We start from the raw sequence: 14,187 nt of genomic DNA on the forward strand, positions 1-14,187 counted from the left end.
AAAATGAATTGCATCAACACCTCTATATAGATCTTGTCTTATATAAATTAAGTGGTAGCAAACACGTTCATGATGGTAAATAGTAGGTTTAAGGAAACATATTTTTCTGGATTTTGTGATGAGGTGAACTCGGAAAGAAGTCATCTGGTCTCTGCCGGGACTCAAACCCAGGACTTCTTGTAAACCGGGCAAGCATACTACCATCCACACCACTGGAGACACAACCCTGCCTTCTTTATTGCACCCACTGCCTTAGGAGCCGAAGTAGAGGCATTAGTAGCCTCTCTCAACTTCGGAAAATAGCCACTAGGGGGGAGGTAAAGACAGAGATCTTTTCTCAGCCCAATATATCAAGGAAAAATATTCTCTGGATTTTGTGCTGAGGTGAACTCAGAAAGAAAAGTCATCTGGTCTCCGCCGGAACTTGAACCCAGATGACCTTCCTTTCCGAGTTGACCTCAGCACAAAATCGAAAACATATCTGTTTCCTTGATATCTTGAGCTGAGAAAAAGGCGTCTATCTCTAAATAGTAGGTTTACTAAATTACTTTTTTGTCAGTCAAACTTATATCAGCTGCCATACCTAAATAGCAAATATAGTAGCATACTAGTCAAATAAAGAAAACAAAATAAAGCAGCACTTCATAAACAACTACTTCAATTGAAGAATTTATATTATAACAACAATAGGGTATAAAGTGAGGAAAAATATGAGGAAGGGAGTTTAGTGAAATATATTTACCTGCAATTTGCCGCAGAAGATTATAACACAAACTATCAACACCAGTCACTGAACTTCTGATCATTTCTTTGACCAACCAAAGCAGCTAAAAGATGAAACCAGTAAGTTAATTGCAAAATTTCCACATAACTCAACATAATCTCACCACCACAAACTTAGAGAAAAATAACCAATACCCACATTAACAAATACAACAGTTAGGATATTGTAAAAATGCTGTACAGTGTTCAAATATAAAGTATATGCAAAACTTTGTTGAAAGCAAAAATGTTAACAGGATAGAAATGATTATATGCTGCGACTGGGATCATGGGTGCACAAAGCTTTTAGCTTTGGGCCATGATGTGTTTAAAATTACTTTTGTACAGTGTATAAAAACTAGACAAAGACTGAATAAGAAAATAAAGAACCATGTTGCAATTTGGCAGCACAATTCTTTGCACACAAGGACAATAACTGAGCCTACAATATATAGGCAACGTTGAATGACTGCCAGACGCGCCAACTTTTGAAATCTGGAGATTCTCCCGAGGGGGGAATCCCCCCCCCCCCTCGACACTCATAGACTCGATCAAAAACAAAGTTCATAAAAAGATAATTTCAAAAAAAACCATTTTTTTTTAGTAAATTAAAAAAAAAAAAGGTACATTCTTTCCCCCCCCCCCCAAGGCAGGTTCTGCATTGTCCCTGAGAAGAATTTAATCGCATGTCAGTCTTTCCATGCAGAATAGAGAAATCGCATCTACATAATGTTCATAAAGTATAAGTGTTTCCTTTCGTGGATGCTATCAGCGATTGATAGTCTTGGGTATATGAATTCTTAAAAGCTTTATATATTTAGCTGTATATAGCTTAAAGTTTTATATTTCTTTCCGAAGATGTTTAATTGGAAGAAATGATTTATAAAAAAATTCAAATTACAAAGCTGTGGACGAAAAAAACGTGTTTACCGCACGGCTGTTAATGGAATACAATAACGATTATACAGGAATTTTGGCAACCAAGGTCATGCCCCTGATAAATGACTGGCGATAAACGCTACGAAAACGAAGTCGCGTCTTTGCCAGTTGCTTAAATGCGGTCACAGAGACTTTTTTTTATGGCTGCTCGATGGAAATGACTACAGCTGTCTTCTATGGGTGTTTTCCCTAATGACGACGGTAATCATTGACACCACGACAACGTGAAAGCTCGCGTAAAATCTAATTTTCTGCCAAAATCCGGAGAAATTTTTACAAATCCAGAGAGCGGGAGGAAGGATGAAAAATCCGGAGTCTCCCGCCTAAATTGGGAGAGTTGGCAGGTCTGGACTGCTATTATTGTCTTTCATAAACAGGTCAATGTGCTACTTGCCGAATATGAAGGGAATGTCCTGTGGTATCAACTGCACAGTTGTCTTGGCACCGTTGTACCAGAAAACATTCTGACAAGCATTTAGCAAGTATTAAACTTGAACAGCTCTAAACATACTTTCTGCCATAGGATTACAAATGTACATGTTACAGTAACCCCTAGGGTTCACAGACCCATGATCAAGATGGTTTATATTTTGAGTAATATAAATTTCTTATGATGTTTGGCAATATTCAATGAGTTCAGTATAATACTGAATTGAAAATAATAGCTCAGAATTCATAAATTTATCTAGAACAATGTTTCACAACCTACGGTCCCTGAAGATAAGATGTGGGTGGCCTGCAGAGAGTTTTAAAAATTTGATTCCGATGGAATTGAAGTTGCTAAGCCACTTATACCTTGAAGAGTTCTGTAAAAAATACCCATATAGCTAAGTGGTTCATTGTTTCACCTTTTTTCTGGCCCTGGGGCCTATTAATGTTGAGCAACACTGAACAAGAAAAACCATATAAAAATAATTTCAACAAAATTTAGGATAACACTGTATATTGTTGAGCATGATATTCAAAAGCAAATCATTTTCCTAATATTACCTGCTGCCGACACGAATCTAAAAGCTTTGTGTACTTTTCTATGACTATGGCATTTAAATTGTTCATAACCAGGAGTAGCCCATCCCTGGCAATATATGTGAGGTCCCTGTAATACTGAAAATAAAAATTGAAACATCAATAATGTACAGTAATACTTTACAGAAACTCAATATACATTATAATACATCAGCTGAAATTAATGCACATCGAAACAGAAAATTCAGAAAATAGCACACAATCTTTATTTAATATCACACAATCTTTATTTAATATCACAGATTTATATTTCAAACTGATTTCCAACATCAATTTCTTTTCCAAGCTATAATAGAAGAGATCAGAACTTTTAGAAATTCATAGCCTGAATTGCAGCCAGAAAACAATCATGCAAATGATTTAAAAAAAATTAGATTTTTAATTTTATTAAATGGGAATTCTAGTTTAAGCAGACTGTTTTGTAGATCCTTTTGGATAAGGTCAAAAATCCCTTTCTTTTTGTACAAGTATAAACACAAAGGTCACAACAGGCAAATTACACAATGAGATGACTGAAAAAAGATGACCATAAAAAATATGGTTGTCAAATATAACTTAAGTACAGCAACCCAATATAAGAACATATATCACAAAAAAAACTAATAATTAATATAAAAAAATGCATTGTACATAAAAAGATTATAGTTGTCTTACTCAAAATATAGATAGATTTTTGATTTATCCCATTATGCTTATCATACTTCTTTTTTAAACGTGTCAATTGTGTTAGAACTCATGACCCCCTGAGGTAAGCCATCCCATTTATTAAAAGCCCTATTAGAGGAAAAACTCTGAGATACACCACAACCTGAAGTTGTCTGTTACTAAACGATACTAGTGTTGTCTTGTTGAAGCAGTTGATTGACGGTGTATTAATAACTCCTGGTCTACCCCATTGAAAATGTTAAACACTTTGATCATGTCCCCCGGCATTCTTCCGATGTAGACATATTCAAGAAATTGAGTCTCTCTTCATAGCTCAAGCCTTGTGTGCCAACATAGCCACACGCACCTTCTCTGCATCTCTCCCCCCCCCCCAACCAAGTCTATGTCCTTCTGTAGGTATAATTTCCAAAACCTTATGGCATACTCCAGTCCAGAACGAACTAAGCCTCAGAGAACTGGAAGAATGACTTTAGGAGAACATGAAGAGATCTCTTTCAAGAATGAAACCAAGCATTCTATTCACTTTTTTGACCACCACTGAATAATTGTCAGAAAACCTAAGCTACTCTTCAATGAGAATTCCTGAATCGGTGACCCTAGTTACATCTGGGACAGCAATACCATTCAACTCGTAAGTGAAACATGGGTTTTTTGAACCAAAATGAGTGACCATGTGCTTATCAACACTAAAGGTTATGCTCCATTCATAAGCCCACCATTTCAAGAATTGATGATTTAGGTATGGATGTATTAGATTAGGGCAATGGTCGTATTTGAATCAGATGTAAGTGGGTGTGCTTTAGATGGGGTCATAATTCAAAGAAGCAAATACAAAATGTAAGACACTTTAGTTATAAGCACAGATAAATTAATATATGACACTCAAAAAAATAACATACCCTTGCTGAAGAACTAGGATCTGTGAGGATACCAATCAAAAGGCCAACTGAGACGTCTTCGTGGTTTTGAGTATTTTTACAAACCTAAAACGAAAGAAAACAAGAAAAAAATAATAAGCACCTATAAGCATCTAGGCCTATGTTAAATAAATAGCATTTTAAATTTTAATAAAATAGCAAAAAACATTCAGACAATAAGATAAATTGGTATTATCATTCATGAATTCAACTTCAAGTAGATATATTCTAATTTGGGCAAAAAAAACACAATTACTTTTCAAAATATAAAATATATTAAATTTCATCACTCAGAAAGAGATTTAAACTTTATTTTAAAACATCCTCTATCAATCAAATTATTTTTAACTCACTGTGGCATTGAGGACATCATGTGCTTCTTCTGCAGATACACCATTAATAAGTCCAGTTACCATCGTATAACAACGCTCATACTTCTGAAAATTTTCAAAGTATAAATGGTGAGGAAAAAACGATGAAAGCATGTAGCATACACTGAAAATTCACAGAGAAAAAAATAAAAGGCAAGAGACACAAAAGGAATAACTTCCATTCACTGAGTGAATCATAAAGTCCACTTATTATTCTGACAAAATATAATAAATTAAATAGAGATGAATGAATAATTCAAATTATCAGAATGAAGCCTGCTTTTATATATATATATATATATTGCAAAACATGTCCCAAGACTAAAATCTTTTTACAAAATTTCAGATCATTCTGGTAGTAATTTTAATTTTTTTTTCTAGTTCTTCATTTAATTCTCTGTCATATGGTATTTCTTAATTTCTTTCAGATGTTTATTTTTTTAAATCTATCTTTGCAGAAAAACGTCAAAATCGTACTGTCCCGGCTTGGAAAAAAGTGTTAAATAAGGAGCCTTTAAAAAAAAAATTCAGATCTACAACTAAAACTTTCATACACACAATCACATTTTATATATGTGCCATAGATAAACAAAACAGGCAATAAAATTTTGAAGAAAATTTCTTTTTATGAAAAACTATTTTTTTGTTAAAAATGTAGATACTTTTCCCATCGTAAAATTTCCCCTCTTTTACGGTCATTTAGGCAATATATTTTTATACCAGATTAAATCTTAACAATTTTGAGCTCACTGAAAGGTTCACTTTAAATGCTTGATCAACTTTTTTGGATTTAACTTTTGCAAAACAACTTAAGACTCATGTTACATCTTTAGTACCAGATTTTTCACTGTTGAATGTCCACTCTATTACGTTTCATTATCATAAACAATTAAATGTTTTATTTTCATCTATATCAACATTAAGTGATAGTGCATGGAGATATATGCTTAAAAATATAAAATTTTTCATCAATCATTTAAATTTTTATAGAAAACAAAAATCTAGGTTTATTTGTCCACTCTGTCACGTTATAAAAACTCAAGTAACACAACAGAATGGATGGTTTTAAGTAAAGTTTTCTCAGTTAAGAGATTTCGAAATTTTAAGTTAGTTATCTATTCAATTCAAACCCTCTAAGACAGTCTCCATCATGTTTTTTTTGTTAAATACCAAAGTTAAGTAGTAAAGATATTCAAAATCACTGCCAGGCACAGATCCAGGGAAATGTGTCATAAGGGGCATTTTAGTATGAGTAAAGGTCATCATTATTTGACAATACATTCTGTATTCAGGGCTCTCTCAAAAAATTAGAAAAAATTGGACTAAACAGTAGGACAGGGGAGGTCCCCCCCCCCTTTAGACAACATAATCATATAATAAAAAAATCCCTAACTTTTTATTTTTTTTTATTTTTGTAGCACTATTTCAGTATTCTATAAAAAGTGTATAAGTGTATAAATTCAGTATTCTTCACCAAAAAGTAGGAAAAGTACAAGTAGGAACTTAAGTACAAGTAGGAACTTAAGTACAAGTAGGAACTTTCCTACAAGGAACAAGTAGGTTTCCTACTAGGAAAGTACAACAACAAGAGGGAACCCTGCAGGGTATGAAAAAAATTCATGATTTTTTTATTTAAACCATATTTTTTTCAATTAAAATTGACCGCTTATTAATTACAAATCTTGTTAATCATTAAGAATACATATATTTTCATATCACCTGATTTTCTCCTCACTTGCTTTTTTCTTATAAGTGCTCAAATTTAATTAAGCATTAATGAATAAACACCCCCTTCCCCCATTAAAGTGAATGAGTGGTGGCAACTCAGTATCATATATATGGTGCAGACATCTGAATTCTCTCGACGCACAACCAAAGGGCCATTCAGCACATCAACTAAATAAAACCAATTCTATTGACAAGACTGTTTCTTGCACAATTAATGGATGTGTTTCCGATATGCAGGATATTGCTTCATAGGTAATACATTTTTATTCTTTCAAAGATTTATTGGGTTTTACTAAAAAAAACGAGCAAACTCAATTTTAATACGAAAAGTAAAGTCAAAAGCCCAACCATATTTATGTTAGTACAACATCTAGCAATTAGGGTGCATAGAATTTATGGCTTTATACAAAAAATATTTTTTTTATCAGAGAAAACTTGCCGCCTGGCAGACGAGTGGTTAGGGAGCTAGCCTCTCACTGTGAAGGTCTGGATTCGAATCCCGGTTCAGGCATGGATGTTTACTAACACTAACAAATTCCATGGACGGATCATGCTGATCCCTTGGGAATACGTGATGATCACATTAAAAAAAACCAGTGCCCCATTGTAATGCACTGAAAATACTTGGTGCAATTAAGCTAAGTCCTATTACACTGTCACTACAAACTGAAACAATCACATAAATAAAGGCGGTGGTAATAATAATTTGGCATTTAGTAACTTCTGAAATTTTCCTAGATTCTTCCCAAATATTAAGAATTTTCCCAGAGACCATTTTCATGATTCTCTGGCTTTTCCTGATTAGCATTATTTTCTTATATTATTTTTGTTTCCAGTATCTACCCCCCCCCCACCCCAATCTACTCTAGATTACTAATGGGAGAGACATAAACGTGAGATTCATAACATCAAATTAATACTTCATTTCAACAAAAAAAATCATTTCAATGATATAATATACAGCTGAGGGGGCAAGTCCAGTGTCCACTATGACCGGATTTAAACTTCTTTACCAGAACCAAAATTCAAACTACAAGGGACGGGGGCATGTTTTTTTGAATTTCCTCATGGCATGAATGTTTTTCAAAGGTTATCAAGTCTCTGGGACAGCTATCAAGTTTTATACATCTTTTTTTTAGAAAACAAACGTATATTAAAAAAATAAAAATATATATAATAAATAAAAGTGCCTATTTAGAATATATATTTGAGATATCTTTCTCTCGGTTAAACATTTCTGTCAACCAGGGTTTAAGCTAGATAAAAAATTCCTTTAGCAAAACAGCGAAAATGGGAAAAAAGCTTTAGCAAAATGCAGACATGCCAACATGGGCTTAAAGTTTGTCAGTAGTGATGAATGTTCAGCTTTTCCATGTAAGGGGGGAGGGGGTTACCCCTCTAGGACGTCATAATCATAGTGCAATGAAAAAAATAAAAAATTTCATTTTTTTTTTCTATTTTAATTGAAAGTTCATTAAAACATCACCTTATTGATACTGGAACCTAGATGGCTCAGACAACATGATCCCCCCCCCCCTCCCGAAGCAACTTTCCAAGGTCGCCAAGTCCCTAAATAATTCATGGATATTCAATGCACTCCCAACGTGCATACGCCCTTGTGGGCCGTATACATGGACGTCTTGCAACCCTAGACCCCCCCATATATCTTCTTGTTTCGTTCTAGGCACGACTCTACTTGGTTCTGCTAACCCTAGACACCCCCCCCCCATGCCTGTTTTCTTCGTATCAGAGCTCTTACGGCACCTACGATGAAACATTCTTTCCGACACAAGTTCCGTGAGCTCGACCATGCACTATGCAAATGAAGCCGGGTCCAGCCCCGGCGCGAAAAACCTGTCCACTCCACCGTTTTGACGCACTAAAAAACCTGTTTTTAGCCCAGAGCGCGAGGCGGTTTTGACAGAAAACAAGTTTTTGCGCGTTTGGGCATCCAGTAGAGCGGCGGGTTCAGAAGCTGCTTTACAGATTGCCTTCCGCGCAAAGACAAAACAGATCGGTTCCGAGCAAAGCTGCATTAAGAGTCATCTTTCAAGCGGCTTTGGTTCCGAGTTTGTCTTCTCTCGAACTCAATCACGTGCGCATACGAATTCATCGTTATAGTAAAGATCGATGCAATTTGAAAAAAAAAAGACACCGCAAGAAACTCAGACCTGATTTTTTTTTTAAAATCTGATTTCTGTAGTATTGAGAGTGTCTCCCTTAGCTTCGTAATTTATTGCGGCCGTTCATAGAAACTACGAACAATCCGTAGCAGTTGGCAACTCTGAAAATGCTAAAATGTTAATGATGGATGGATGTCTACCCGTTTCGTACCTCCTGTACGCATTTTTTGCGAAAGTGGCTACTACTTCCTTCGCATTTTACGAAAAATGCGACCGTCCCTGCTGTCCACTCTGTGTTACGGGAAGAATTTTTGCAGTTCACAGGCAAAAAGATTAAAGAACACTTCAAACCAAAATATTAAATTATAAATTACCAACCCATTGTCTGTCAGAAATAAAAAGTTGATTTTATAAGTCGTTAAATATATGTACAAAATAAACTTTATACGTGATATTTTTAAAAAATCATGAAAAACCATCAAAATAACAGGGAAAAACTACTTTTTTTTCAGCATATGTGTTAAGAAATGAGCTGATTTCATTATAAGAGACAAAAACAGCAGAAATATTTATTTTTTTACAATGATATTTGTTTTCATAACAGAGTGGACGAAATCCACGATTTTCAGTCATAAAATCAAAAAAATTAAAATATTACCACAAAATAAAAGTGAAAAATATTTATAAAATCTTTTGAAGTTATTGACTATAATTTGAGATAAATTTTATTTTGAAAATTCAACTTTGAATTTTTCATTTTATTCTCATGTGGAATGTAGGTCTACATTTTTTTTTTTTCTGGGAATGACCCATGTGTGAGATAATTGCATAACTACAATTAATGATGAGTCATAATTATCATAATACAATTTATAAATCAATTCTCAATTTAAAAAATTCCAGCCAGCCTCATTGAAGAAAACATAAAAAAAACAGGGCATTCCATAAAAAAGTTGGGTCGTGAAAATTACCGGGAATATCCTGTAGAATCAGGGTTGGACAGTTTCTTCTGAAGTGGCTGGAAGAAACTAGTTTTCATTCAATAATTTATCATGTAAGTTAGAATTTATGCTTCAGATATAGCAAATGTATATTTTTTTATATAACATTAGATAAATTTAATTTCACTAATTATGTATGTCAATTAATAACTGCATGTCTTTTGAAAAGTTGGACAGTTCTTTCTGCTTGGAAAAAAAACTGCCGACCCTACTTCTTCCAAGTGGAAGAAACCAGTTTTCCTTTCGTATTTATCATTTGCACTACAATGTAAGGTATGGTAAATACATTTTAACACCTCTAATAAATTTGAATTAGGCCTATGACAATTTAACTATAAATTATAAAACTTATATCAGTCTTTTGACCAAGGTCGCATATCTAGCTGAAGCTTTCTATTACACCTAAGAGAAATATCATCAAAAGTTTAAAATACATTCAACTAATTTCAATCTAATTGACAAAATTATTTTTAAAATATTAAGTAACAAAACAAAGATTATTCATTTATTAAACAACACTGATAAAAAAAGTTTTTTAAAACAGTATATGTAAAGAGTTGTATGACTCATATCAGGTTATCAAACAATTGAAAACTGAACTGTCTTGAGGTTAAATATTAGATTTATGAAAACAAACATGAAAGATACAAGAATGGGATAAAAATTTGTCACATGAAAAATAGAAAAAAACAATAGCTATGACTAAAGAATGAAATTAAACTTAATACAAACAAAATACTGTAGGTGCACCCAAAGCACCCCTGGCTCAGATGCCACTGGTCAGTAGACTGAAAATTAAGAATTTACCAGTGCAGGTATGCAATAATTCTTTACAAATTCTATAAAGGAATTTTCAAGAGGTACATTCACCATTTAACAATACAGTAGAACATCTCAACAATGAACACTCTTTGGGAAAGAAGATTTTGAGCACTAACAAGGAGTTAGTGTAACAAGGAGTGTTCATTAATGGATAATAAAATACACTGAGGACATGGAAGTGTCCGCTAACTAGGAATGTCCATTATGGGAGGTTTCATTTCACTGTAGTGATACTTTTTACAAGCTGTGCAAGAAAGTAATCTTAGACGAGCAGCTGATAAGAGTAAAACACCTATGGCTATCTTTAATGCATCGCTTCTACCCAGGTGCCTCCAGTGCACAAGGAGCTACAATAATTTTCTATAACTGTGTACATCAGCAGGCAGGTACTACCAACAAGATAGAGGGCCAGCAAACATCACTCTACTGGGGAGGCCCATGATTCTGTTAAAATGACTATGAAAACATCCACCATGAGAAATTAACAAATCAAAGGACATTGAGAAAGCAAATTGAAATTGATCTGCAGTGTAAGAAATTGAATTTAAGCTGACTGGGGGCGTGGCACAATATAAAAGTCAAGAATCGCTACTGTAGTGAGTTATGCATCAAATTTTTATCATAGCCAAAATATCTACTCGAAGCATCTTACATTATTTTAAAAGACAAAAAAAATGCCAGCCATATCATCAACACGACGATTCATCACATCAAGACCCACCCCAGCATAGATTTGTTTTACAATAGATTTTTTGTTTCTTTTTTTTTTTTGGAGAAGTTTATGAAATTTTTCATTTTTTGTTGAAGTGCAATCAATTTCAGTCTGTTTATAATTGTGTATATTTGACTTTTTATAACATTTAATTCGAGTGCACCCTGAATTAGAACACAATCTCACCTCCCCATGGGAGAGAATGCCAATAAAATAATATAATTAATAAATTGAAATCAGTCAATAAATAAATTCAAATGAAGAAAAAAATTTATGGCACAAAAAAATCTGGTCAAAATTGTTTTTCCTTTTAACACGGACGGAACTATGCACCATCATCTACTAGTGATGAACAATTAGGAAATAGAGGAGAGGGAAAGGGGGGAGTCAGAAACAAAACAACTCACACTTGTAAAAATCAGTCGAAACATACGCAGGACCTCCAGCAAAGCAAACGAACAGAAAAACAATTCCTCTCCCTCTCAAATATATCATGGTCGAGTCCACTTTAATTTCTCCACATGGGAAAGTAAACAATTTACCACATCTGCTTCATCTTCCCATTTGATGGGAGAGAGTTGGAATAATCTATAAGTCGAGTTCTTGCTCGAATCCATGCTAGGCTTAAGAGAAACTTGTGGATTTCCTGATAAAACATGATTTCCTCATCACAACAGCAGCAACCCTATTTCCCCCGACATCAGGCTTCATGCTACAAAATACTGTAGGTGAACCCAAAGCACCCCCTGAGCTCAGACGCCACTGGTTCATATACCGTATATTAGAAATTTACCATCCCAAGTACGCACTAATTCTTCAAAGAAATTTTCAGCAGGTGCATTTGCAGAAGTAGCACTTTGCACCCCAAATCAGAATGTTTAGCACTGTTCTGCGACGAGCCCTCGGCTGACTGGAAATGTCCTGCTGTAAAAATCCCTATACATATAATAGTGTTTTTGCACTTTTCTTAAAATTCTTCCAAATTTTTCTGCAGCAGTGGAAGTTGTTCTGCGACGTATGTCGCAGATTTCGGCACATTCTGCTTTGGGGCTTTGCACCAGGGTTTAAGCTATGGTTGCATTTTTCAAATAATATGAAAGTAGTAGCCACCAAAAATGCGTACAGGAGGTATGAAACAAGTAGATACACATCCATCAATCATTAGCATTTCGCTAAAGGTTTTTTCCCATTTTCACTTTTTTGCTAAAGACATTTTTTATCTATACCCTACAACAAACAAATATGTTGAACCTCATACAGTAGTATAACGGATACGCTTGGGACAGAAGATTTTGCCTGCTAACGAGGAATATCTAATGCTTAATTGATAGCAAAATACACTAAGGACACTTCTGTTACTGAGAGTGTCCATTATGAGAGGTTTCATTTTACTGTATAGCAGTATTAGCTTTCAACAATGTGTGCAAGAAAACAATCTTAAGCCAGTTTTTCTTAGGAGCGGTTTTTTTCCCATCTCGTGAACCAAACAGGACCATTTCGCATCGACAGAAATGTATAACTTTATCACGCTATGTGCTTATGTTTCCCTAGCATGGCACATCAACTGTTCTGTCATCTGCATAGCAAGACAGAAAAGAAGGGGGAAAAAACAGAAATAAAGAAAAGATGGGCGAAATGCATGGCATAGGAACATTTGGCTCCTCCAGAAGCTGTCGCCTAATTACACCCAATGTAAAGCGCTGGCATGGGACATATTGTTCTCTGTAGGAAAAGTCATACTGCTTTTCTTATTGGTGAGAGGGGCGGCATCTCACGATGGGTGATTCACATTACACACAACGTTAAAAAGTTGCTAAGAAAACCTGGCTTTAGACAGGCTAGATGGTAGGAGTAAAACTCATAGGCGTCTTTAATGCATTGCCCCTACCTAGGTACTTCCCATACACAAAGAATACAATAATTTGCTAGAACTATGTAAAATCGAAGTTCATCCACAGTACAGGAAATTTAACTAGAGCTCACTAGGGGGTGCGGCTGGCCCTATACAAAAGTCAAGAATAGCTACTGTGTAGAGGCCCCTGCATCAAATTCCCATCAATGTTCACATAGCCAATACTCGAACATTCCACATGTTTTATTTTAGAAAGCAGTGAATGAAAAATTCATTTTTGTTGAAAATGTGTTATAAAAGCTGAATTTCTTTATTAATGTTGATGAGTTTAATTCAATTTAAAATTCAAGTTCACATTGAATTAGAGATGTCCTAGATAGAAAATCGCACAATTTTTAAATTCAAAATTTCCAACGAAAAAAAAAAGTTTATGGGCACAGAAAAACGTGGTCAACATTTTTTTCCTTTCAACTCGGACGGAACCACGCGCCATCTACCGGCGATAAACAATCGGGTAAGACGGGAGGGAGGGGGAACAAAACAACTCACACTTGTGAAAATCACATGACCAGTCAGCGCATGCGCAAGACCTCCAGCAAGGCAAACGAACAAGAAAAAAAAACAATTTTTTTTCCCCTCTCTCTCAAATATACGCGATCATGGTCGCCTCCATTTTAATTTCTCGACATGGAAAATAAACAAATAATTTACCTCATCGGCTTCGTCTTTGCACTCGATGGGAGTGAGTTGGAGTAATCTCGAAGTCGAGTTCTTGCTCGAATCCATGCTAGGCTCGCGAGAAACTGTTGAGGAAACTCGATTTCCCGATCACAGCAGCAGCAATCCCCCCCTCGACATCAGGGTATCGCCATCTTTGCGCACTGATACACACGTCGAAGCCGCCGCCGCCGTCCACCATGAGCGCCGCGCGGAGGAAGCGAGAAGAAAAAGCAGAGACAGAGAGAACTGGAACTACATTCTCACGGCGGAGTCGTCCTGTGCGAAGTACTACGCCGCCAGTTCCCCCGTGTGTGTGTGTGTGTGTGTGTGTGCGGGCATATATATAAAACTCTATAAAGGACCCCCTCCTTTCAATTCAGAAAGCGCAGTGGCGTATACGAGTCACGTTGACGTGCTGCCGCTGCTTGATCTTCTCCGGAACAATTTTAACTTTGAAGACGAACAACACACACAGAGAAAGGAAAAATAATAATAAAAAAAATAACTTGTTTCCTACGTACTTTTTTTTTTCTCTACAATGTTTGTTG

At 35.2% G+C, this 14,187-nt stretch overlaps 1 protein-coding gene across 2 annotated transcripts in view; it reads right to left on the reverse strand.

Annotated features, from left to right (window-relative positions):
* Positions 1 to 13,887, reverse strand: part of IntS3 (integrator complex subunit 3) — a 77,766-nt gene extending 63,879 nt beyond the window's left edge. The window contains exons 1-5 of one of the 2 annotated variants that reach the window (XM_089248112.1): positions 13,631 to 13,887; positions 4,664 to 4,747; positions 4,293 to 4,376; positions 2,692 to 2,805; positions 743 to 827 (exon numbers count right to left, since the gene is read on the reverse strand). In XM_089248112.1, the coding sequence (XP_089104238.1) occupies positions 743 to 827; positions 2,692 to 2,805; positions 4,293 to 4,376; positions 4,664 to 4,747; positions 13,631 to 13,705 (442 nt within the window). In that variant the 5' untranslated portion in view covers positions 13,706 to 13,887. The remainder of the gene's footprint in view (positions 1 to 742; positions 828 to 2,691; positions 2,806 to 4,292; positions 4,377 to 4,663; positions 4,748 to 13,630) is intronic. The other variant, XM_089248113.1, reaches the window with a different exon arrangement.
* Between the last annotated feature and the right edge of the window lie 300 nt (positions 13,888 to 14,187).

This window comes from Pholcus phalangioides, unplaced genomic scaffold, assembly GCF_987345545.1.
Source record: "Pholcus phalangioides strain wild (caught in Gottingen) unplaced genomic scaffold, Ppha-v1.0 ptg000019l_1, whole genome shotgun sequence".
Lineage (NCBI taxonomy): Eukaryota > Metazoa > Arthropoda > Arachnida > Araneae > Pholcidae > Pholcus > Pholcus phalangioides.